Below are 22,098 nucleotides of genomic sequence, written 5' to 3'. Positions count from 1 at the left end.
TACACACAAAGCCAAGACTGGCAGAACAAAAACAAGCAGTTAAGCAGGAAATTAAAGGGACCAGCTGGGAATGATTTCATAATGGAAATATTTTCACAACTGGGAAATGTCCCATTCTGATCCTCCAAATCTGGAATCTCTGACCAATTGTGTTTTAATGTTAAGGCCTCCAATGATGTCCAAACCAGGGGGCCTTGGGCTCACTTTCTAGATACGGACCTTGAGCAGGTTGATGTTCTCCACTGTAGGGAGGAAATTTCTTTTCTTTTCCCTGCAAAAGGAAGATCTCTGTCCTGTGGCCTCCTTTTCTCTTTCTTCCCATCCTTCGCACTTGCAGGGAGAGACTGCAAGATTCTGGATTCGTGTGGGGGAATGAGGATGAGGTGGCCCCGGAGGGGGAGGCAGGATGCATGAGGAAGAAGGAATAGGAGGCGGCACTGCAAAATGACTCCCGTTCACATATCCTCCGTAAACTCCATGAGACATGCAGCTCCTGTCCCTTTACTGCTTTCCCCCATTCCCTCTAAGTCATCTTCTGGAAGGGATAGCTATGGAGTGGAATGCGTGATAGATGTGTCTAACGTGTCTTCTTCATTCCAGGTTCATGCCAGGGTTGGGGCGTTGCTGCTGGGACAGGCGCAGGGCATGTTATTTTCTCAGAGACCCCTTGTGCTTTCTCCTCCCCTCCCCTGACCCCCTCCCCCCCAGCCCCACCCCCACTCCGCTAGCCTCCCGATCTCTCTGTCGGTCTCCAACGCGGCCTACATGATGCTGCACTTCCCCTTGATCTTGTCCGCCCGCTTCTGCTTGCTGGAGCGCTTGCCGTCAATGTTGAGGCTCATGTTCCTCTTCTTCTCCAGGTTGAGCAGCTCCTGGAAGAGCTCCTTGACGTTGTAGTTCATCTTCGCCGAGGTCTCCATGAAGGCGCACTTCCACGCGGCCGCCTGGGCCTCCCCTTCCTTGGTCTCGACCTCCCGCTGGGTCTCGTCGCACTTGTTGCCCACCAGCATGACGGGGATGTTCTCCACGCTGCCCTTGATCTGCAGGACCTGCTGGTAGATGGGCTTCAGCTCCTCCAGAGACTGGCGGCTGGTGATGGAGTAGACCAGGATGAAGGCGTGGCCCTTGGAGATGGAGAGGCGCTGCATGGCGGGGAACTGGTGGCTGCCCGTGGTGTCGGTGATCTGCAGGGTGCAGACGCTCTTGTCACAGCTGATCACCTGGCGGTAGGTGTCCTCGATGGTGGGGATGTAGGTGTCGCGGAAGGTCCCCTTGACGAAACGCAGCACTAACGAGCTCTTGCCCACACCCCCTGCCCCAAACACCACCACCCGGTAGTCGTTGCTCTGCTCTGGCATGTCGAGCCTTTGTCCTCTATCTCTTCTTTTTCGTCTGGTTTCGTCTTTTAATTCAGGCCTACAAAGCAAACACAAAAACACGTGGTTGTCAATATATGTTGGCTCGTACACTGGTCTCCTGAGGTATGTTAGAAACCTCATGTTGTCTTACTTATAAGCAGACAGGTCCCCAGTGTAAGGGAAATGAAGGGAGGAGGGGGAGGGGTTATATTTTATTGTGCTGTTGAAGTGTGTGAATTGATAGCACCCAAGAAACACAAAAGAAACAATCGGAACATATACAATTAAGTGCAACACAAGCATGTTGAAGGACGTTCTACTGAAGAGAACTCGGTTAACAAAGACTTTATTATAGTTTACTCGGACTGAACAGACTGCACCTTATCCACATCCCTGAGTGTCACTGGGGCTCTGGTAATATCACCACTCGCCTGTCTGCTACAGATTGCACCAACAGAAGGATTCTCATAATAAACACAACAGGGATTCAGTCTTTTTTTAGCTTTCAAATTCACACAGAGAGACAATGAAACCATTAAAGCTGTATGTGAGTTTTGAGAAAAATACACATGAAGTTCTCAGCTAATGCTTTTCAGACATGTCTGCTATACTTCATCTCAACCTGATATATTTATGTAGATTTATTTTTCCATAGCAATATACCATAGTTATATATTGTATTTTACTTTTCTTATATACTTTTAATTATGTTAATTATGACAAATGTTTGTTTCTTTTTCATAGATTTTGCTTTAATTTGTGTACTTCTAATCTATCACTGCTTTTGTTCCTTCCGATACCAGTCCCTCTCTAACCCCCTGTGGTGGGGAAACATCTAGATAAATGTGCCTTACAAGTAAATCCCATCCTCTGACTCCTTTTAAAAAATTGCGGCCCGGATTGATTATCATTAATCTGTACAAAACCCAGGAGGCTCCAGGGATCAATGGAACTTCAGAGCTGTTGCTGCCTGCGGCACCAGTTTCACACAGAGCAGCAGCCCAGGTGCCACAGTCTCACAGACCAGCTTGGAAACGATCAGCCCTCTATTAAAGTAACTAGCATGTTGTATTGCTTAGTACTTCATCGATAGCTCCAGTTATTGCTCACTTTCTTAAGTCATTGAGTGGACATTTTTATTAATATATATATTTAAATACACCACACACAGACACACATGGTGACCAGCCAAAACAAGTCATCCCTAAGACGGACCCAAACCTGAATCATTTGAACCATTTCAGCCTTCTGCATGAGGTTCTTGGCCAGGACCTGTCGGATGCCCAGGAACAAGAGACCGAACACCAGTTGTGGTTGTGCCATCTTTGTTTTGCACTCGGTGTTGTGCCATGTGCTCTGCGCTAGCGTGCGAATAGTCAAATAGGCGTGGAAGAACAATCACATACTGTATGTAAGTGCGATACTGCGAATCGCCCTGCCAGCACGATTTATAGCCAAGAAGGCATGCAAGGTAGTGTGTATGTGACTATGAGCACCACAGTATCCCTTTCAGAATGTCATTATGTGTGTGTTGTTGAAACCTGCAGGGAGTATGGTGCACCTTGCCAACTCCTAAATCACCAAGATAAAGGCTCAGCAGAGGCCTTCACTGCGACCGGCTGCTCGCTGCTGCTGTCAGCAGAACGGTCAGGCCCCATCAGCAAGTCATCCATCTTGCGAGGGCGCGAGCCGAGGCCGTCTCCCTCAAGGGCCCGGGGGGCCGGGGCTCTCGGGGGAGTTCGACACACCACACGGCCGCCACCGTCAAGGTGCCGAGGAGGAGGAAAGGCCCGTTGGCTCAGTTTTAACCCCGCAGTGACCCGAGTTGCTGGAGCTTCCCCTGAACTGCGATAAAAAAGCAAACGATCGCACATTCCTCGAGCGTGCCTGGATTGAATGGAAGTTGTTTCGTGTCACAGCATGGGCTGGGCATGCAAGTAAATGCCCACTCAAATGCCCAGACTGTCGAAGTGGCAAGCCAGGCAGTCCTGAGTGTGTGTCCCGAGTGTGTGTGTCCCGGGTGTGTTGGTGTGGCTGTTCAGCAATGGAGGGACATCCCTCCCAGGGACAGGGTACCCCGACTTGTTCCCGTTGCTTTGCAGGACAGCCTCCAGCTCCCCCAGGTTCCTGAGGTGGAAGAAGTGGTTACAAAATGGAGCGATGGTTTTCCTGTGGTCACTGCTCCCTAGCCAGGCCCTCACGTTTTATAAGAACAATGGACGCTATTGAAACAGTGTGTCCAAGGGATCTAGTGCCAAGGACAATCAAGCACAATCTGATTTTAAAGTCAGGATAAGCAGTGCAAGTGCAAGTCTTTTTCAGGCAGCAGTACTTGTCACGCCCGACATCCCTCCCTAGAGGGCGCTCCACTGCTCTCATTATTGTTCGTGTCATTTAGCTCTCCAGGTGTACCCTTTTAGTGATATTATTTAAAGACCAGCTCCTCCAGTCCTCGGGGCTCATCATTAGGGTAAGATGTCGCGAGGCCCGCCTGGCACCAGGAAACCCTACGTCCGTCTCCTGAGGGCATAGGCCTCATCCCCGACACCTCCCGCTCCCTGAGCCCGGGGTCTGGAGGATCTCGCCCCGTCACCCTTGGACCTCCATGTTTCGTTTGTCCGTGTGCTCCCCCCTCCCGGGGATTTTAACTTTGTCGCGTCCCAGGATGGATTTCCAGTTGGACTTTCGGACCGTGCTTTGACCTGCCCTTGGACCGGTTTGGATTTGGATGCCGTTTTGTCTTCCCCGTACACTGTCTCACGGACTGTCACTATTATTTTGTGCACTATTAAACCCCTGTGTGTTCCTTTTTACCACGCCTCCTGTTTTCTTCAGCTCTTACTGCATCCCATAGGGTCTTCTACAAGATCTGACACGCACCTCAAGTCAGGGGGTGGCATCAGAAGGCTTCCGGTGGACTCGTGGTGTATCAGCCTACAGTATGTGAGCAGGTAGCTGCATCTCCTCAAGCTCCATCCTCCAGATGAGCTGTTAAATCCAACTCCTGTTGTAAAGCGATTGTGGAAGCATTTATTGATGCCAGTTTTAGCTTCTGTAAGCTACTATGGATAGAAACGCCTACTTATGCTTTATTATTGCTGTAGATTTCAAAAAGAAAAAAAATGCTTCACTGCTTCTCAATTCCCAATGCTATGCACAAATTCTGAAAATGCAGTACTCTACAGCAGCACTTTTTTTAAAACTGTTACTTGACCTTTTGGCTGAAATAAGAGCCTTTAATAAAAGGCAGATCAGAGCTCCGTGCCCCAGTATAGATCGGTTACTTCATGCGTAGTCTACCCTGGTCCTCCCAGTAGACGTCTTCAGAAACAGTGAAACACGAACCAGAGGGCACAAGCTGCTTCAAGCATGGCATCTGGAGGAGGGAGCAGACCAAGGCACAACTGTAGGAACATGCACAATCCCCACAATCCCCACAGACGGGCCAGGCCTCGGCACCAAGACGCTGGTGACTGCCAGTGCACCACCCTAGTCTGAAGTTTCAGCATGCTAACCTCACCAATCAGTGGTTTTAGCAAACCTACCTGATCGTCAACAAATCTGGTCACTAGACATAGCAGTCACTTACATTTTATGTTTAATTTTATGTCTATTATGTATACGAAAGAATATCCACAGAAATGGCAGGAACAATTCACTGACCAAGGTTTTGGATAATACATTGAAATTGGGGAAGTTTGCACATCTAACAGTAAGGTTGCTGCCATAGGGGTACAACAACAGTAACCCATCTTGGATTAAGAAATCCCTGTTTCCTCGTGAGATAGGCAATTGTATACTTCATATGTGCTGCATTCACAGATAAGACTTGCAAATCCTTTGGATCTTTGTGGTTACTTTTCAAGATGAACGTTTTGATTGTGGAAAAATACTCACTGCACACTGAGCAGAACTAAAACAAATACCCAGTAAAGTGTCGCAGGGGGCCAAGTCATTGGATTCTAATCGTACGGAATGAGAACTATGAGGCTATATAAGAGAATATATCGATGTCAATTACCATATTTTACAAATTATTCGAATGTAGGTAGCATTATTATTAAAATAATTATTATTGTAATTAAACTTATTGCAAAGTATTACAAATACTGAAAGTTATTAATTTCCAAAAATCACAACTGGCAGCCCACTGGAGCTCAGCAGGTGTGAGCCTGGCCAGTGCCTGGATGGGGGACCTCCTGGGAAAGCTGAGGCTGCTGCTGGAAGAGGTGTTAGTGGGGCCAGTAGGGGGCGCTCACCCTGCAGTCTATGTGGGTCCTAATGTCCCAGTATAGTGATGGGGACACGAGACTGTAAAAAGGTGCTGTCCTTCAGAGGATATGTAAAACCAAGGTCCTGACTCTCTGTGGTCATTAAAAAAGAAATGGAACCAGAGGCTCAATGCTTGCTTCTATTAGCGATACAGTCCTCACAAGCTGAGTTAGTCAGTTTATAAAAATCCCTTCATGTCTTTTTAGAACAACAATAAAGAGAAATCAGGCGGAAATCTGGCACTGGCTTTCCAAAGAGAGGTCCTGTTGAGAGATGACTAAGCTAATGATATATCATTGATTTTAATTCTAGTTTCCAGTTAATTTATAGATGACCCCTGCTGATTCATGATGACCAACGTAAATGCCAGCTGGAATGTATGTGTGTGCTTTAAATTCTAATTATTAATAGTATTTCCATGGGCAATGGCTGGATCAGAGAGCCTTTTTTTTAGAAAACCCACAAGAGGCTCAGCTTCTCTTATCCGGAAGCTGATGAAGTTTATCTGTGGGAGTGGAAGGATTAAAACACATAAGAGTCACGCTCTGGAATTGTGTCATATAAACTGTACGATGCCATATATTTCTTGTCACAAGAGGAAAGCTCTCCGGTGCGGAGGGGAAGGTTACAGTAATCTGGTACGGAATTTTCTTTTCTTTCTTGAAAGATGCAAGGCCTCTCACAGCGCCTTGCCTGTGTGACCGAGGCAGTCTCGCTGTGCTTGTGCGTGTTCTCTCTGCTCATCTCTGGGGTTTCTCTGTTCAGTGTTTTTTTTTCTATACTGTAACTCTGGGATTTCTCTGGTTGCTATGGAAACAGCTCCGAAGGGCAAGTCCATCAGAGACTGTCAGTCAGTGCCGAGGAAAAGAGAGCAGAGCTCAGCAGAGGTTTGGGGGAACGACACGGCAACTTCCTTAAGAGCACTGCGGTTACCGTGACGACCTGCCTACAGTTGTTTTACTCTTTGTAACTTCCCTCAGCCTTGCCTCTCCCCTCCGAACCAGCACAAAGGGGCTGTGATTTTTCTCACCCATTTGATCAAGTGCACTTCTAAAGAGTGGTGAACTGTGTTCCTAATTTGACCTCAAGGGCTTTATTCTTAAAGGCTCCACCCAGAATATTTCAAACAAAGGTTATCAACAAAAAAGCACATGTTTTTTTTGGACAAAAATTGAAATACTTTTCCATTTCCAGGTATAAACAAAGCAATAAACAGCAGTTTTGCTCATATTGAGCAGCTGTACTTACATTAAAAGTAAATGATTTGGGGAAAAATATCAGTGCATTAAGACCTGGGTGGCGATATTAGACGGTTCGGCAGCTGGTAGGAATAAAACCCCTGCTGTGGATCACTCTAACTCATTCCTGCCTTTTCTCTGTGCTGTAAAAAAACAAATAGATTCTAGAACTGGTCATCACCCCACAAAGTCAGGGTTAGTTCCTGAATATTTCAGTGTAGTTACAGGCAGACCTAACGAGCTGCTTTACCCTTGCCGGCAGCAGATTGAGCGCTGGCCACCCAAAGCCATGTTAAGAGAGGGTTAGGCTGGCAGCGCCCACAGCTGAAAGAACTGCGCCTCCCCGCACACACCCTGCTGCTTCCCAGCTCATCCCAGCACGGACCCTGGGCACACATCTGCATACCGGGTGTCAAAGGCCGTTAATTCCACACAGTGCGTGGGAGCCAAATGCCACCAAGCCGAAAATGACAACATGGGCTATTTCAGTGCGCTAATCAGCCTCGTCCCCTGATTAAAAGACCCTCTCTTCCTCCCTCCCCTGCCACCCTTATTAAAATAACAAACCGAATTTGTCAGGTTCTGCTTGCCAAGAGCACAAAACCCGGTCGTGATTCCCCTTTGTTCTTCTTAACCGCCTTAAAGGGACACCAAACACACGACACACAGAAGCGGTTATCCTCAGAGGAATCCCTTCAATGTAGCACCAGGCTAACAATCTACAGTGTAGTGTTACACATATACCCCCCCTGCAAGTTCTTCCTACTAGTGCAGAATGCTTTGCAGAAGGTTCTTTTTTCATGACATGTGTTCTGTGTGGATCATCGGGAGAGAAGTTGTGAGAAAAAGTAATATGCAATTTGGGACACCAGAAAAAAAAACAGCAACTCCATTTTTGCTCCTCCATCACTCCTACATTTAGAGAACCCAGGGTGCATTACAAGCCTCTCATTACAGATTATTTTGGGGAATTGGAAATGAACAATGAAATGACACCTACAGTATATTAATGTAGGCACTTGCTGTTGTGAAAAATGCTCATGCTATTTTTGCAGCATGGCTTATCATGTAATCACTCAGTTCGGTATTGCATCTAATTTAGGCTGTGTTTGCCAGGGAGGTACAGTACCATATGGCATACGCAGCTCATTCAGCAGATGCAATTTGGATGCCAGGACTCAGACTTGACAGAGGACATAAATGTAAATGAAAGTCGTCATCTCAGGTGGCCTTTTCATTGAAATGTTCTTGCTTTAGTAAATGGATGTATTCAAGACCTCTTCACTTATATTAGACGTGTCTATTGACGAGTGATTCTCCACTCTACCATTAAACAGTAAAATCAGCTATCTTTAAAGGAAACGTTGTGCCACCTTTATTAACCACTTCTTCCAATGCAGGGTCGCGGGGGAGACGGAGTCTAACCCGACAGGAATATGTGTCCACTCACTGGACTCAAGCCCTCGTTACAGTCAGCCAAGATGAAACATCTCCTCACCCCAGAGACAGGACACGCTGGTAGATGGGGACTTGAACAGCACCAAGGTGCAAAATCAAGAAATGAGAACCATCAAGACACCTAGGAGGAGAGCAGCATCCATTCCACATTTGGATAGTTTTAGCTACAGATTCACCAATAGGGTCCCAGGATGCATGTTTTCATGTTAAGAATCAAATCAATTTTCCGTCCATCCTGAATAATTATTCTTCATTTAACACAAATAATCACAACCTACCACAATATCCAATACACAAAACACTAACAACAGCAGAGTATCTTACACAACTCAGATCTTACACAATTCTGTCTGTAGCATTTTGGAGTTTCTGCTAATAGTTAACATGTTCTTAATTCTCTTGTCAGCTTGATGAATTTCTCTTTTTCTAGTTGAGCTGTTTTTTTCTTGCCTGGCACTGGATTATACCAGAAATCAATACTAATGCATCTGACCCTGGACATCTAGCTTCTGCTGAGATCTTCAAATCTATCCTGGGTTCTTCACAATCCCGAACATGACTGACAGGCCCGAGAATGTAACCTCTGCTGTGTAGTTCAGCGCAGAGCACGAAGAGCAGAGGGTAAACTACAAAGCCAGTGGGAGCAGGTTTAAATTCACTCATTGAAGCAACTGCACACTCCTCCCCTGTCCAGTGGAAGTGCTGGTGTAGAATGGCTGTTGTGTCACCCAGACGGGGCCTCTCTTCAGTGGTAGATGAACTGGGTCCACCGTTACATGTAAAACGCTTTGGGGTCATTTGGGATGCACTAAATTAATGCAAAAAGAATTAGTGTTATTTCCAAGATAGGATTTGTAAAATTGTCCTGTGATAGACCTGCGTCCCATCCAAGATATTATCCTGCTTCGTGCCCGTTGCTTGCCAGTTTAGGCTCCAACTCCCCCGCGACCCTGAATTGTATGGAATTGCATGGACAGAAAATGGGTGGGTGGATGTAGAATTGTATTAGCAGCTCTGTGGCTGGTTGATTTCTTTACATTTTGAACAATAAGCATATCGGTTCTCTTCTTGTTTGTCAACAGACTGCCCTGCAGTGAAGAGGTCCCCAGCCCCAGCTCACCAGTGGGAGGACCTTCAAACAGAGACCCTGGTTTCTTCAGAATCAAGTGGAGAGAATTCAGTTTCCAGATCTTAACCTGCAGATTCCATTCAGTGCATTACAAGCTCTTCTGGGGTGACACTCTGATTATACAGTGTCACCTGTTTTGTGTTAAGTTAAATATTTATCTTTTGCTGTTTTTTTAATGCTTACCCACTGATTTCCAGCAGCAGGCTGGAGTATCTATTGTTTTTTTAGGCAAGGTCAGACAGCCTATCAAGCTGTCTATCAAGCCTATGCCGTGAGCTTGCATTGATGCTTAGCTGACATCTGTTCACCAGTGCAATCAGACTACCTGTCTTCCAACTCAGATGGTGTCCAGACAATCAACCTCTATAAAACTGTCCTCCTGCAAAAGGAGACTCCCAGCAGACTCCTTAGCCAGACACAGGTGTGTGCTATACAGTCAAGGATATTTTATGGCGAATCAGTTAATAGAAAATCTCAATGCCGGTCTAGATCCTAGGCCACCCCTTGATTTTTGCCAAGGGGCTTAATTGATCAGCCAATCACTGATCAATTAAGTTCTTGAGAACTCAGCTGGAACCCCTCAAGCCCCACAATAAGAAAACAGTTATTAAAGGACAGTTTTTTTTTCATGATGTCCTTCATGGATCAAGAGCAAAATATTAATTTTGTTTTTGCCAGAAGCAAAAGGAAGTTAAAGACGTGTGTCAGTGCCCTTGGGTGGCAGTATAAATACAGAGAGGTTCTGCTCATCACAGTGCACTCAGAGCAAACACGTTTGAGCAGACGGCTGCCAACACATGCAGTCTTCCACCCCTCATTGCGACAAGCACTTGCTTGAAAGGTCCTTCGATTTTCAGATCAGCCCTGCTGTGTACCTCTGGACCTGGAGAGCTGCCATGTCTTGTGGTTTTCATCCCACCCTGGACTCTTAATGACTCAATCTGAATCAGTTGTTCACTTAATGGATCTTTATTATCACTTCCAGGTCTTTATGCATTGAGGACTACAAACTGGTTCACTGCAGCCCTCCAGGATCAGGGCTTTATATCACTGATCTACAAACTCCACGTTTATCAGAAAGACTAGAAAAACCTCTCCTACTATATCGCGGTATCATACCATCTAGATGGACAGGAGCTTTAAATATTTTGAAAAACCTTACAGTAACTTTGCTGGAATCCAAACAATGTCCATACAAACACACAAGTGAGACATCTGCAATTAATAAGGAATGACAGCATCAATGATGCAGAGGCCAGAGCTGTCATACCAATCACACCTTTTAACTGCTTTTGTGCCCCGCAGGTTCCTCATGAATGTCCCACGCTACGTTTTATTTAATGCTTGTTTTCATCATTCCTAATCTGCTGCTCTTTGCAATAGGATTAGGCATCATTCAGACTTGTCAGGAGGGAATGGTAGCAAGCCGGTGAGCACTGCTGCCTGACTGCTCTGGGTTCCAGGGTTAAATTCCAGCCTGGAATGTCTGTCTGTGTTCTCACTGGGATCCTTTATTTTTCCTGGGTTTGGCTGCTTCCTCCCACCTGCCAGAGACGTGATGGCTGGGCTGGGGCTGCCGATTGTAAATTGCTCCACTAATAATTTCATTAGCACCTTTCGCATCTTTAATTAGACATCAAGGTATTTCAGCTCACCATAGAATTCTGTGGCAGACTGGGACACTCTTTCCTTGGTCAGAAGAAAATGTTGCTTAACAAAAAGCTACAATATTGTTAATATTGACAACCCATTTTTGTGCAAAAGGTGTGCAGACATTTATTATGGAAAACCGGGCATCCTGAATTGGTACTCATTGTGTGACACAAAGGAAAACTGCAGAAAGATATTCCCACCGGACTATTATTACTAAGTATTATTACTAAAGTGCAAACGTTCGAAACAAACAAGGGAACAGAAACATGTTCGGGCTATTGTTCGCCTGCTTCTAAAAGCTCATTGGAGACACTCAGGATGAGTCACTCTTTTTTGTGATCATGTAATTAAACACACCTAGAAATCTTAGGGGCTGCTTGTTGAAGATTTATATAAATCTCATAGCACCATCTATATCAGCTCTCTATTAATTCACCTTAAAATTAATTTTGCATTATTGATGGTTATTAAGCTGCAAGCCTGTTAATGAATCCTAGTCTCCTGAAGATAACAGCACTCTAATTACTATGGTGTGTTGAGGTCTTTCTGCTTCTACCATTGAGGAAGGTTGTGGGGCTGACTTTGTTAAATCACCCTGTAACTTCACCTGACCTGCCACTAATCCATTATTCCCTGGTTATTCACCATAATGTTTCTCTTGAGACCTGACGATCTCATACCACACTTACAGAGGCAGAGGCCAAAATGTCAGCCAGCCATTAATCTACAGCACTGCCCACACAGGAAAATGAAGCTTGCTCAGTCTGTAGGCATGGCATCGATCCTCTCAGAAGGAGGACTGAGGCTTTGGCTCTTGGAACACACAGCAGCAGAAGGTGCTCATGGGAAGAGTGCATGCTGATGACAGGAAGGTTAAGAATTACAGTAAAGATCCCGGCTTTCTAGGACTTGCGACTGTAGCACCATGTACAGAATTGGTGAAACTGGCTGAGTGCCACCAAAAGTGGGCTAGGATTAGTCAGCCCACTAGTAACTCCACAAATCCATCCACCCTGTGCCGCCCTCTCGGTGAAGCCTCTCAAAGAGTTTGCTAAAAGAGCCCAGAGATGCAATGAAATCTGAATGCAAATTTGCCATCCAGAGCAATTTAGTTCATCTAAACACGAAGCCCATTAGATACAGTGTGCAGTCTGTGCTGGGGCTTGCCCGCAGTGCCGAGACTGTGCACTTTAGACCCTGCCACGTCAGTTATGGAAGTTTGCTCTGAGATGTATTTGCTGAACTTTCCCGATATTCTACTGCTAATGTGCAGCTTCTCACAAGTGCTGCTCATGGCGATGTTGTAAGAAGAGCGCAGTGTGTAGCAGTGGTGGTGGAGCAATGCACTAGACCTGTGTTCATTACAGATGAGAGCCCAAGCATTACTCACTCCCAAGCACCTCAGACTTTTCAAGCTCACAGGAACTGGAGTTAATGATGTAAACACCCATCATATATAAAAAAATGTGGCACCAGAGTTAGTTTTATTCAGCACAGAACACATTATTCCCCTTTGTTCTTCAAAGCTGGAATGCAGGATTCATTGGCACACTGGGGGGACTGAGGATCAGCAGGTGTTCCTGAAACTAACCCTTCAATCAGAGCCTTTCAACTGCATGAATGCAATATAAGAGCTGTAGTGCAAATCAACCTAGCACACATGACGTCAGATGTAGCTCACATTGCCTGGCTTCACTAAGATTACACTGCAGCTCAATAATTTGGATCTGTCAGGAACCGTTTTCCTTCCCTACAGGAATAATGGGGCCAATCTGTTATTACCTGTGGGGTGCCATTGACAACTGGCACCTAGAAACAGGCCTAGTTCCCTACAGCAACATTGCCAAATCTGCAATGCTCCTTAAGTGTCACACAATGCACTGGTTTGGTGATTTTCTGAGTCAGAACTCCTGCTTTTCTGCACCTTTTGTATCATAAACAGCGACACCGGTAATAAAGTACTGGTAATGAGAAAGCAGGAAAACCTGTTCATGTGAGCACAGTAAACCAAACTGGCCAGTGGCCAAAATAATGGAATTTCCTTTCAACCTTTAGAAAGTTCTGTTTAACAGAACCTCCACAGAAAGAGCAACAGAAGCTGGTCTCGGTTACCTGTCAATCAAGTGCCCTGCTAATCAGTCATATCCAGCTAAAAAGAGAGATATCCAGTACAGAGTCAGGTGCGGAGCCCCAATGTTAAGGGGGTAAAGATGAATAATTTTGAGTTCAATCCACTTTCTCTGTTTCAGTGCTTGGGGATCATGTCTTCTCTTGAACTAAGACATCTCCCCCCAAACGTGACTTTAGAACACAAGTTTTTTTTTTTTTTTTATCTCAATCTTGCTCTGATCAAGTAGAGTTTTCCTCACACAGCCCGAGAGCAGAGGCCTAGAAACTTCATTCCAGCCCTTTACTACCTAAGAAGCGAGCTCCAAAATATGGAACGCTTCACGAATTTGCATGTCAACCTTGCACAGGGCCCATGCTAATCTTCTCTGTATCGTTCCAATTTTTAGTATATGTGCTGCCGAAGCAAGCACAGCTAATGGGGGCCGACTGGCCGTATATGTGCCACGGCACTCTTCACGCCTTTGTCATAAGTAGCTGACTATTCAGACTTGGCAGTGTTTGTCAAGGCCCGAATTTTTGAAGGTTAAGATGGCAGTGGACTTTGCGGCAGAGACTTCTCTGTATCGTTCCAATTGAAATGTGAGGTCCTTCTTTACACAAAGGGCAATGGGTGTCTGCAACAAACTTTCCAGCTATGGTGTTGCAGTTAATTTCCTGTGATCCGTCAGGAAAAGACCGATCAGTTTCTTTAGATTGATAAAATAACTGTCAAACAACTAGTCAAGAAGGACCAAACAGAACCAAAACCTCTTCTCTTCTATAACATCTCTCACGTTAGTATCCTCTTAAGATGCAGTGGAATCCAAAGCAAACAGGAATAAGGAATACAAATAGGGAGTAGATATTAAGAATCAATATCAAGCCAAGAGCCAAGTATTTTATGACAACCCTCACTGCAAACAACCCTGGATCTACAGTATGTATTCTACTCACCTGAAATGTAAACTAGTCAGGTCTCTCTCTGTGCTACAATATGGTACATAATTATGAAAGAAATGTGTGTTCTTGTCCAAAGATGTCACCTTTTTTATTCATGTCAATATGTTGTTTCCCTGGCTTTGTGGGCTGATATCTGCAAAGTAATAAAAATGTACAGATAAAAACTATGGCTCATTAAAGATCTCTTCCAAACTTATTGCCTATTACAATAAAGAGAATTAACCCCAACAGGGCTGGATTTATAGATCGCTGGACACAGCTTTGTAATGCGCAAAATGTACAAGACAGGGCCAATTAAAGACATTTCAAAAGAAAGTACTTCTTGACACAGTATTGCTAGTGATCCCCTCACGTCAGTGTTAAAACAAATCTGCAGTTTTAAACTTGCATTGTAAGGATTCACTGAGGGAGGGAATTAAATGGAGAAAACAGGGCGGTCTCTGAAAAGTGAAGGCCATCAGAGAAAAAGGAGATGGCTCTATAGCAGAAAAAGGAATGGACGACGAAGTCAATTTTGGGACAACGCTGCAATCTAAAAAGCAATCTCAGGGGAAAACAGTGTCTCCCTGAATAGAGAAAGACACCCTGCCACAACATCCTGTGTTGGATACTCAGAAAGACATGAGACAGCAGCAGAGCCAGGACCGCACAGCTCCGCAAATCCCGAATTTGATCAAAGGCTGGGACTCCTCAATTATTTGGAATCAGTTTTTTGGGGGTGACGAAGGTAAAATCGGCATTGAATTACCACGTGCTCTCGATATCTAAAGGATCGGCAGAAGCCAGGTGTGGGGTACAAGCTGTCCACTCATGTGAATCTGTATTCACGACCACAGTGAGCGCCTCCGATCACTGCGGAACTGTTCCGCAGCTGAGCGCCCTCCGCGCTCCTAGCCCGGTACAAGCATCAGCACTGGTGTCGAAGCGAGGAGGCATGTACGACGTTTTCTAAGCCATTAAGGCTGATGGCAGATTAAAACGCGGGGCTTTGTTTGCTTAGCCTCTAAAATGACATTTTCGTGAGGGAATAAACTCATTTCCCCCCCTTCGGCTCCACTTCTTCCCACGGACAACGAGCGAGTCTCGCCCCAGTTCCCCAACGCAGATGGTGGATGCGACGGGATCACAGCCTCTCCTCCTCATTCCCGGGCTTGTTTTCAACACCCCCCCTTATGCCCTACAATTGTTGTCACCGTGTTATATAACACGACACATCAGCCCCCACAAACGCGCCCCGAACTTGGGAATGAATACATGCCGCTATGCGTTCTGGCGAATGTAAGGCGGAGAAAAGGCTTCTGAGAAGCAAAAATCACGTGTTTTCTGCAGCGTGCACGAAAATAATTGGAACGTCTTGATTCCGGTTCTATTTACAACACAACTAACATGAGCGCTTCTGCCTTGCACTGTCAATTAAATGTGATGACATGACAGCGTATACAGCAATACTCAGGTCGCTTCAGGGAAACGACGATGAACATACAAGTGCTGTATATTCGCACACGGCCACAGTATAATGGTTCTTATACAACATAAACGTGGCCTCAATGGATGCCGAACTGTATGGCGTGACGTTTGCCTACACCCACGAAGCGGGGCAAAGTTTACGCGTGTTTGATTGTGACATGTTTCTGCGCGTTAATTACACAGTGCTGACGAGATTTTAACCACAACTCCCAGCCCAAATCACTGGAATTAACAGCGCCCGCTGCCTTCACAGCCCGGTTGACTAAATCTAGCCCTTCCTTCGCGTGTCTCAATCCCTTCTCGAGCCCAGCGAAATCACACAGAGCATCCTCGTCACACGCAGGGCACAAGAGCGAGCCGGCACATTCTCAACGGAGCAGTCCCTGGTCCTTCCATTGCAAGCCGCTACACGCACACTGCTACGCGTAAAAAAAAAAAAAAAAACATGCTGCTGGAAGCATCTTCTGTGAATTTCACTGTGAAAGAATGCGTCCTTCCTCCGAAAGACATTTAAAAACCGAAAACACCCCCAAACTAACCGGCTACCAGCCCCGCAGCATTGTGACACTCTCAATTAGTCTACACGTCACGCAGGAACCGAACCAAAAAAAGACCCATTTAAAAAACCTGCTAATTCTGATGTAGCCGTCGGTATTTGTAATAGCCTTCATATTTCACCAGACAGAAGGAAAAAAAACAAACAAATGACACTCCTGCTGCCTGCAGACCCACAGAAAGCAGCGCACGCCGCCCGCCTGCACATTCTCCCGGCGTCTCGCTGATCTTCATTCATAAAGCCTCACCTGATCACAGCTGTGCCGTATTCACACAGCTGTCGGCTCCTCCGCTTACTCAATATTCAGCGCTGCTCATTTCCCACCGGCACCAACAGAGCGTCCGGGGGACCGTTTCACAACAAGACACATCTATAAGACCACCATACCTTGGCGCCAGGGGAAGTGAGCGAAAACGGCATCACCGGGCAGGAGGACGCGTGTCCGACGGCACTATCGCTATTCTGTTCGGTATGCCAGGGCACCACAGCCTCTCGGGTGGAATGCAAACACGTAAGAACGAGGGAATTCTGCTTACCCTGAGCCGTCTGCCTCTCGTATCTGCGAACGAATGGATGCACAATCCCTTTAGATCATCTTAGTGGATTCTTATTGCTGATGTAGTCCTGTAATCACGGACCTTGACTGCAGTTTCTGTTTTCTCCGATTTGAAACCCCCGATACCAAACATAGGAGGCGCCTTTGTTCGGCCAGCCCGCTCGCTCCTCACTGAGTACTGACGCAGATGACTGCCGCTCCGAAAAACAGCGACCCCCCCACCGCTGCCTCGATCTTCAAAAACTAAAACCAATTGCTCTTCTAACGTTATGACGTACTAACGTTTTATTCCTGACTTCCCTTTAACTTACCCTATTATTAATTTAAATGAAAGCCAGATTTCACAGGGCGAGGCAGAAAGGCCACGCCTCAGACCGAATCATGGAGATTGAGACTTGAACGCGTAACCCATTAACGACACCGCAACAAAGATTGTTAATAAACCCCACAAAAGATCAATACGTTTCGTAGACGTTCTGTGCACACACACACAAAATAAAAAACATTTCCAATGATGTATTTACCAAGCAAGCGAAAGTACTGCATTACAACATTATAACCTCATTTATTATGCGCTGAGTGGTCAATTGCGCACCTCCAGATATTCCAGCAAACCTGTAACACTCCTGGGAAGGGTAAAGTTTAAATACAATTTGTAACCCACCAGTAGATTTGTGTCTAGTAATAGTTACTTTTTCAAAAATGTACTTAACAACTCCTTCCCGAAGGACTTGGGCAGAATTCGTTTTTTTTTTCACTACAGCGACAAGAAATGTCAGGGAAAGAGATCAGGATATTTCATGTTCCACAGGAGGCAGATGTATTGACGCAGCCACTGACCAAAACCACGTTTGAAGACCGGAACATGTAGGTCAGTTATCCGTGTGGGATGTACTAAGCAAGTGAGAATACGCATTTTGTCTGCACTGATGCAGCTTGACGTCCGGCCCTGAACACAGACAGGTGTATATCAATGTAGCGTCACAAACAGTTCCGCCCCTCCGCCCTCCTGCCATCACTGGCTCCAGGCTGCGGCAGAGTCACTCTGGCCCGGCTCAGGTGCTCTGGCCGCACTCGCCTGCCAGGTAGACGTGCGGGACCGTCACCAGTCACTCCTCCAGCCCCAGAGCCGAGGCTCGGCTCCCGTCTCCGATCTGCGCGCGAAGCGGATTGCACAGGGAGACTCCGGACGGCAAGTCTGCACAACAAATTCGTTGTTTCCGAAAAGTGAAAATAATAAAAAGAGAAAGTGTCACCTTGACATACTGATTGTTCAAAAATGTCAGCAAGAGAAAAGCTTATTTTTCAAACCTTGTATCGATGGAAGCTCCCATAATTCGTTTCTCCAGCAGACAGACATAGTGGACAGACCCTTACACAAACTCACACAGGCAACACAGAGGAGTAGGGAGCCTGGGTGCATTCTGTATGGAGTCTGCATGTTATACTGTTCTTACCATATAGCATGCTTTTCTGAAGCTTAGTCCACTTTGGCCTAGTTATTTAAATACTGCGTAATCTCCAGTTGGTCTGTGACCCCACACACCATGAGTCAGTTAGTAGCACCACACATGATTGTTGTGTCCTGATCATCTTACCTCACCTCTGGCCAGCTCTTCCGTGTGAAAAAGCGCTTGTCTGCTGTTGCTTCTGTGTCTTGTGTACCAGGGAGCACAGAACAGCATTGACTGCTGAAATTAATCAGCCTGCCTGTTACAGTGTTCATCCTAATCTAATCGAATACACAGACCTGGAGTATTCTTCAAAACGTGAGTGGTGCATAATTCTTCCAAATATTGGCCGTTCTTAGTGTAAAATGAGCTTGAAACAATGCGGCTTTACCTCCTTGGATCCTTGTGAAACCCAGGCATATCCACCGTTGTGTACACAGTCAGGGGTGGGGCCCTGACCCTGTGAACTGAGTGGCGACAGAGGACATGTGAGCCTGGTGGGGTGGGGGCACATCTCTGTAGCTGCAGGGTCACGTGATCACCAACATCTTGGGCTTCGTATGAACAAGATTATAGTCACATCTGTATAATATCCTTGTCGGGAACTTTCTTTACTGTTTTTACTTTGGATGCTGATGTTCTCCTTGCTACGCATTTCACCAGCTGTCACAGTACAGTGCAGTTTTTATTGCTGCAGGAGCTGTAAAAAAGGTACTTTTGGTGGCATTTTTTAGACCAGATATGATTATTACTGATAAAGTAAGGGAAGGGTGCTTTACCAAGGGAAAAGGATTAACAGCTTCAAGTAGACCAGATTTGTTGCCTTGTTGTCTAGAATATAATTTTTCCAATAAGAGTGCTTCCAGGCGTCTTGGGCTTTGTGCGGCACATTGCAGTTGTACTCTGCCCTGGAAGAAAATCCTTGAAAATATACAAAACAGTGTAATATGAGCTACATGTTGGGATATGAATGAATATGAATATGAAGTTTAAATTAATAATTGAAGCTGAAAAATAAACTTTTAAACATGTTCAAAGGAAAGTGTGATCACAAAGGAAGAAGATGGAATGTCAGCTCCAGTGAACGGACAGGGCACACAGTGCATCTTGGGAATTCTTCAGGGGCATGTCAGAGGCAAAGGTCTGGTACTGTTAAAGCAAAGGTCATGACCTCCCTGGAGGTCTTCTAGCTAGGTCAAATGGACAGGAAGCACTGGGCTCAGTTTATTGAGTCAGTCAGCATCATCAAGCTGGATTTCTCCAATTCTTGCCACTTTGTTTTCCAAACCAGCGACACCCCAGCTGCAGCCTCGTCTCTTCAGAGGCACGAACTGACAAGGCGTGACCATTCTCAGAGAAACACAATGGAGAAAAATAAGGCTTCTGCTTTCCTGTGGAGCAGAGACAGGGGGCACTGAACAGTGAGGGGTACCAGCATTTAGGTGAGATGTTCTGGCAAGGTCCCAAGTGTCTAGCTCTACAGATTGAAGACCCAACAGAACACTGTGGATTAAGGGAGTTTACTTCAATGTCCTGGCTGGACTCTGGTTAAGAGTTCTGTAATATAAAAATGACTCAGGCAGTATAGTGGCTGCTGTAATTCCTCTTTCACAATCTTGCCCGGGCCATTAATAACTCATGGTGCCCACTCCTCACTTGCAAGGCAAATTAGTGTACTTTGCCATCGGAAAGAGCTGCAGCAACATATAGAGGTATAAGACCTTCCTCCCTTAGGCTTTCCAGTGAATATCAATATTGAGGAAATTAAAAGGCCATGGAAAAAGACGAGGTAATGAGCACATCCTGACGAGAGGTGTGGTCTGTGCGTTGATATGGCTTGGACTGAGAGAACTCTCTCTGAAAGGGGGCTCTGCCACCAGCTCGAGCTGTAAAGGCTGTGGCTCTACAAATTCAAGAAGCCTCTTTGGCATGACTGATAAACGGCAGGGTTGCCAAAGCGGTCAAATTTAGCGATACATTTAAGGACACGTACAATAAAAACGTTGTCTGAGAGTCTCACTGTCTGTTCCTCAGCCTGCAGCTCTATCGAATTTCCTCCTCCCTCTCCCAGCACGATTGAAAGCTGTTCTCATTTTGGCAGGTGTAGGAATTCTGAGATTAGATTTATTGCTTTAGGGAAGAATATCCAATCAGAGTATTTCTCACAGTGCAGTAGGAAATGCACCTTTGTCTCTGTTTCTCCCCGCTGGCAGTGGGAGCACAGCCTGTCCTCTCTGGGGAGCCAGGTCTCCCTGTGTCCAGTTTTGTATGTCACTGAGCCTGAGCTTTGTCAGGGTTTGTTTCTCTTTACTGACTTTTACCCTGATCAGATACACAGCTAGTGTGTATTGTCTTTTTAGAGCCCAGTACAGTAGCGTTCCAGTTTGTGTTGTGTTCGTGTCCACGTGGGTGAGGTAATGTTGTTAGTCTTGTGCTGTGATTGGATTCACTCTAATCTGCGGTGCTTTACCAGTGCTGTCCTGAGACCGCTTGGTCATAGTGAGACCATCTTTGGAATGGTAAAATGTATCACTAGACATTATACATCACTTATGGAAATGAACAAGTAAATGAGAATATATCTTAAAATGCCATTCTTCAATTATTCAGAAGTGCTGTAATTTAAATGTGCAATACCTAAATAAATGTGATAAATTGTAACTATATAGCACAAGTTATTCCATGACTAGTGGATACAAGTGTTGCCTTAAAGGTCAGTTATTTATAGTCTTTTTAAAATGGCTGCTCTCTTTTTACAGGCGAGAGATGGCTGCATTAGTGCTACTTTACTTGAACTTTAGATTTATTTAAAAACACCTATTGAGACCACCGACCTAACAGAGATACTGTTCAAAGTGTCATTTAAACGCTGCCTTGAACATTCATGTGATGCAGTATTGCCCCTGTACTTTCTCTCAGTGCATGGAAGACATTACTCACAGTGTTATCTCCCGCGCCACCGGCCAAACAGAAAGGATTTATGAATGCACGTCTCCCTCTTGTGGCCATGTAAGGAAATGCAGATCTACACCCCTGAAGCGCTGAACGCACATGCCGACGGTGGAAAGAATAGCGAACGTGATATATATATATATGGTAGTGTAGGAGGCAAGGTTATATATTGTAACGCTTACGGCCGACAGGCACTGTGTAAGAGCCGGCGTACCAGAGCAGGTGATGTCACCGCCCTTCCCTGTGATAGCAGGACTACAGCTACTGGGCTGGGTCGCTGCAGAGAGACGCGGGAGTCTCCGGTTCGAGCCCCCGGCAGTGGGGGGCCGACCTAATTCGGCAAGGGCGCCCGCCTGAGCCCCCGTTGCGTTACAATATGGACCAGTCTTGTAAAACCAGTTGATTCTATATACTAAAGAAGTTGAAATTTTGAGTTTTAAAGTCAAATCAAAATCATAGTCCGATTTCTAGTTCATGAGATGACGATTGGAACGCGTCATTAATATTAAATACATAAGTATGCCTGCTGACTTATTTACATATCGGGTAAATAATACTGAGTAAATGATATCTGCAATAAACGGACCGCGTTTGCAATGTGTAAAGCCCAATTTTAATGAAATGGAAGCATCGCTGTGTACAAATTACAGACATATTTCTGTAAATATGGTAGTAGTTCAGGTGGGTAGCTGCGTCAGCATGCGTAGGCTGCAAAGGAACAAGTAATAGGTTTATTCCATGCTGAAAAAAAGAAGAAAGAGAACACAACGTTTCGGCCGTGGAGCCTTCTTCAGGTGTGGTAACAAGGACAATCAGGACTAACAAGGGGAAATAAAAGCTCAGACAGAGTAAGAGCCTCTTACACTGGGAGTACCTTCAGCTAAACACATGGGAGGGTTTGGGACTGAACCCTGGGCCTCAGAATTGAAAAGAAGAAAT

At 45.6% G+C, this 22,098-nt stretch overlaps 1 protein-coding gene and 1 non-coding gene across 2 annotated transcripts; both read right to left on the bottom strand.

Moving 5' to 3' along the window:
* Positions 1–709: 709 nt before the first annotated feature.
* Positions 710–16,954, bottom strand: diras1a (DIRAS family, GTP-binding RAS-like 1a). Its single transcript, XM_015365522.2, has 2 exons — positions 16,737–16,954; positions 710–1,416 (listed from the first exon to the last, which is right to left on the bottom strand). The coding sequence occupies exon 2, from the start codon at positions 1,356–1,358 to the stop codon at positions 762–764; it is 597 nt and encodes a 198-aa protein (XP_015221008.1). The 5' UTR covers positions 1,359–1,416; positions 16,737–16,954; the 3' UTR covers positions 710–761.
* On the bottom strand, positions 13,541–13,648 carry LOC138225602 (U6 spliceosomal RNA). Its single transcript, XR_011184061.1, has one exon. It is a non-coding gene; the product is annotated as a U6 spliceosomal RNA (small nuclear RNA).
* Positions 16,955–22,098: the final 5,144 nt, after the last annotated feature.

Source organism: Lepisosteus oculatus, chromosome 29, assembly GCF_040954835.1.
Source record: "Lepisosteus oculatus isolate fLepOcu1 chromosome 29, fLepOcu1.hap2, whole genome shotgun sequence".
Classification (NCBI taxonomy): domain Eukaryota; kingdom Metazoa; phylum Chordata; class Actinopteri; order Semionotiformes; family Lepisosteidae; genus Lepisosteus; species Lepisosteus oculatus.
This window is presented reverse-complemented; position numbering and strand designations above follow the sequence as displayed.

Coding starts and splice junctions, on each gene's coding strand:
- diras1a (XM_015365522.2), bottom strand. CDS start 1,358: ATGCCAGAGCAGAGCAACGACTACCGGGTGGTGGTGTTTGGGGCAGGG.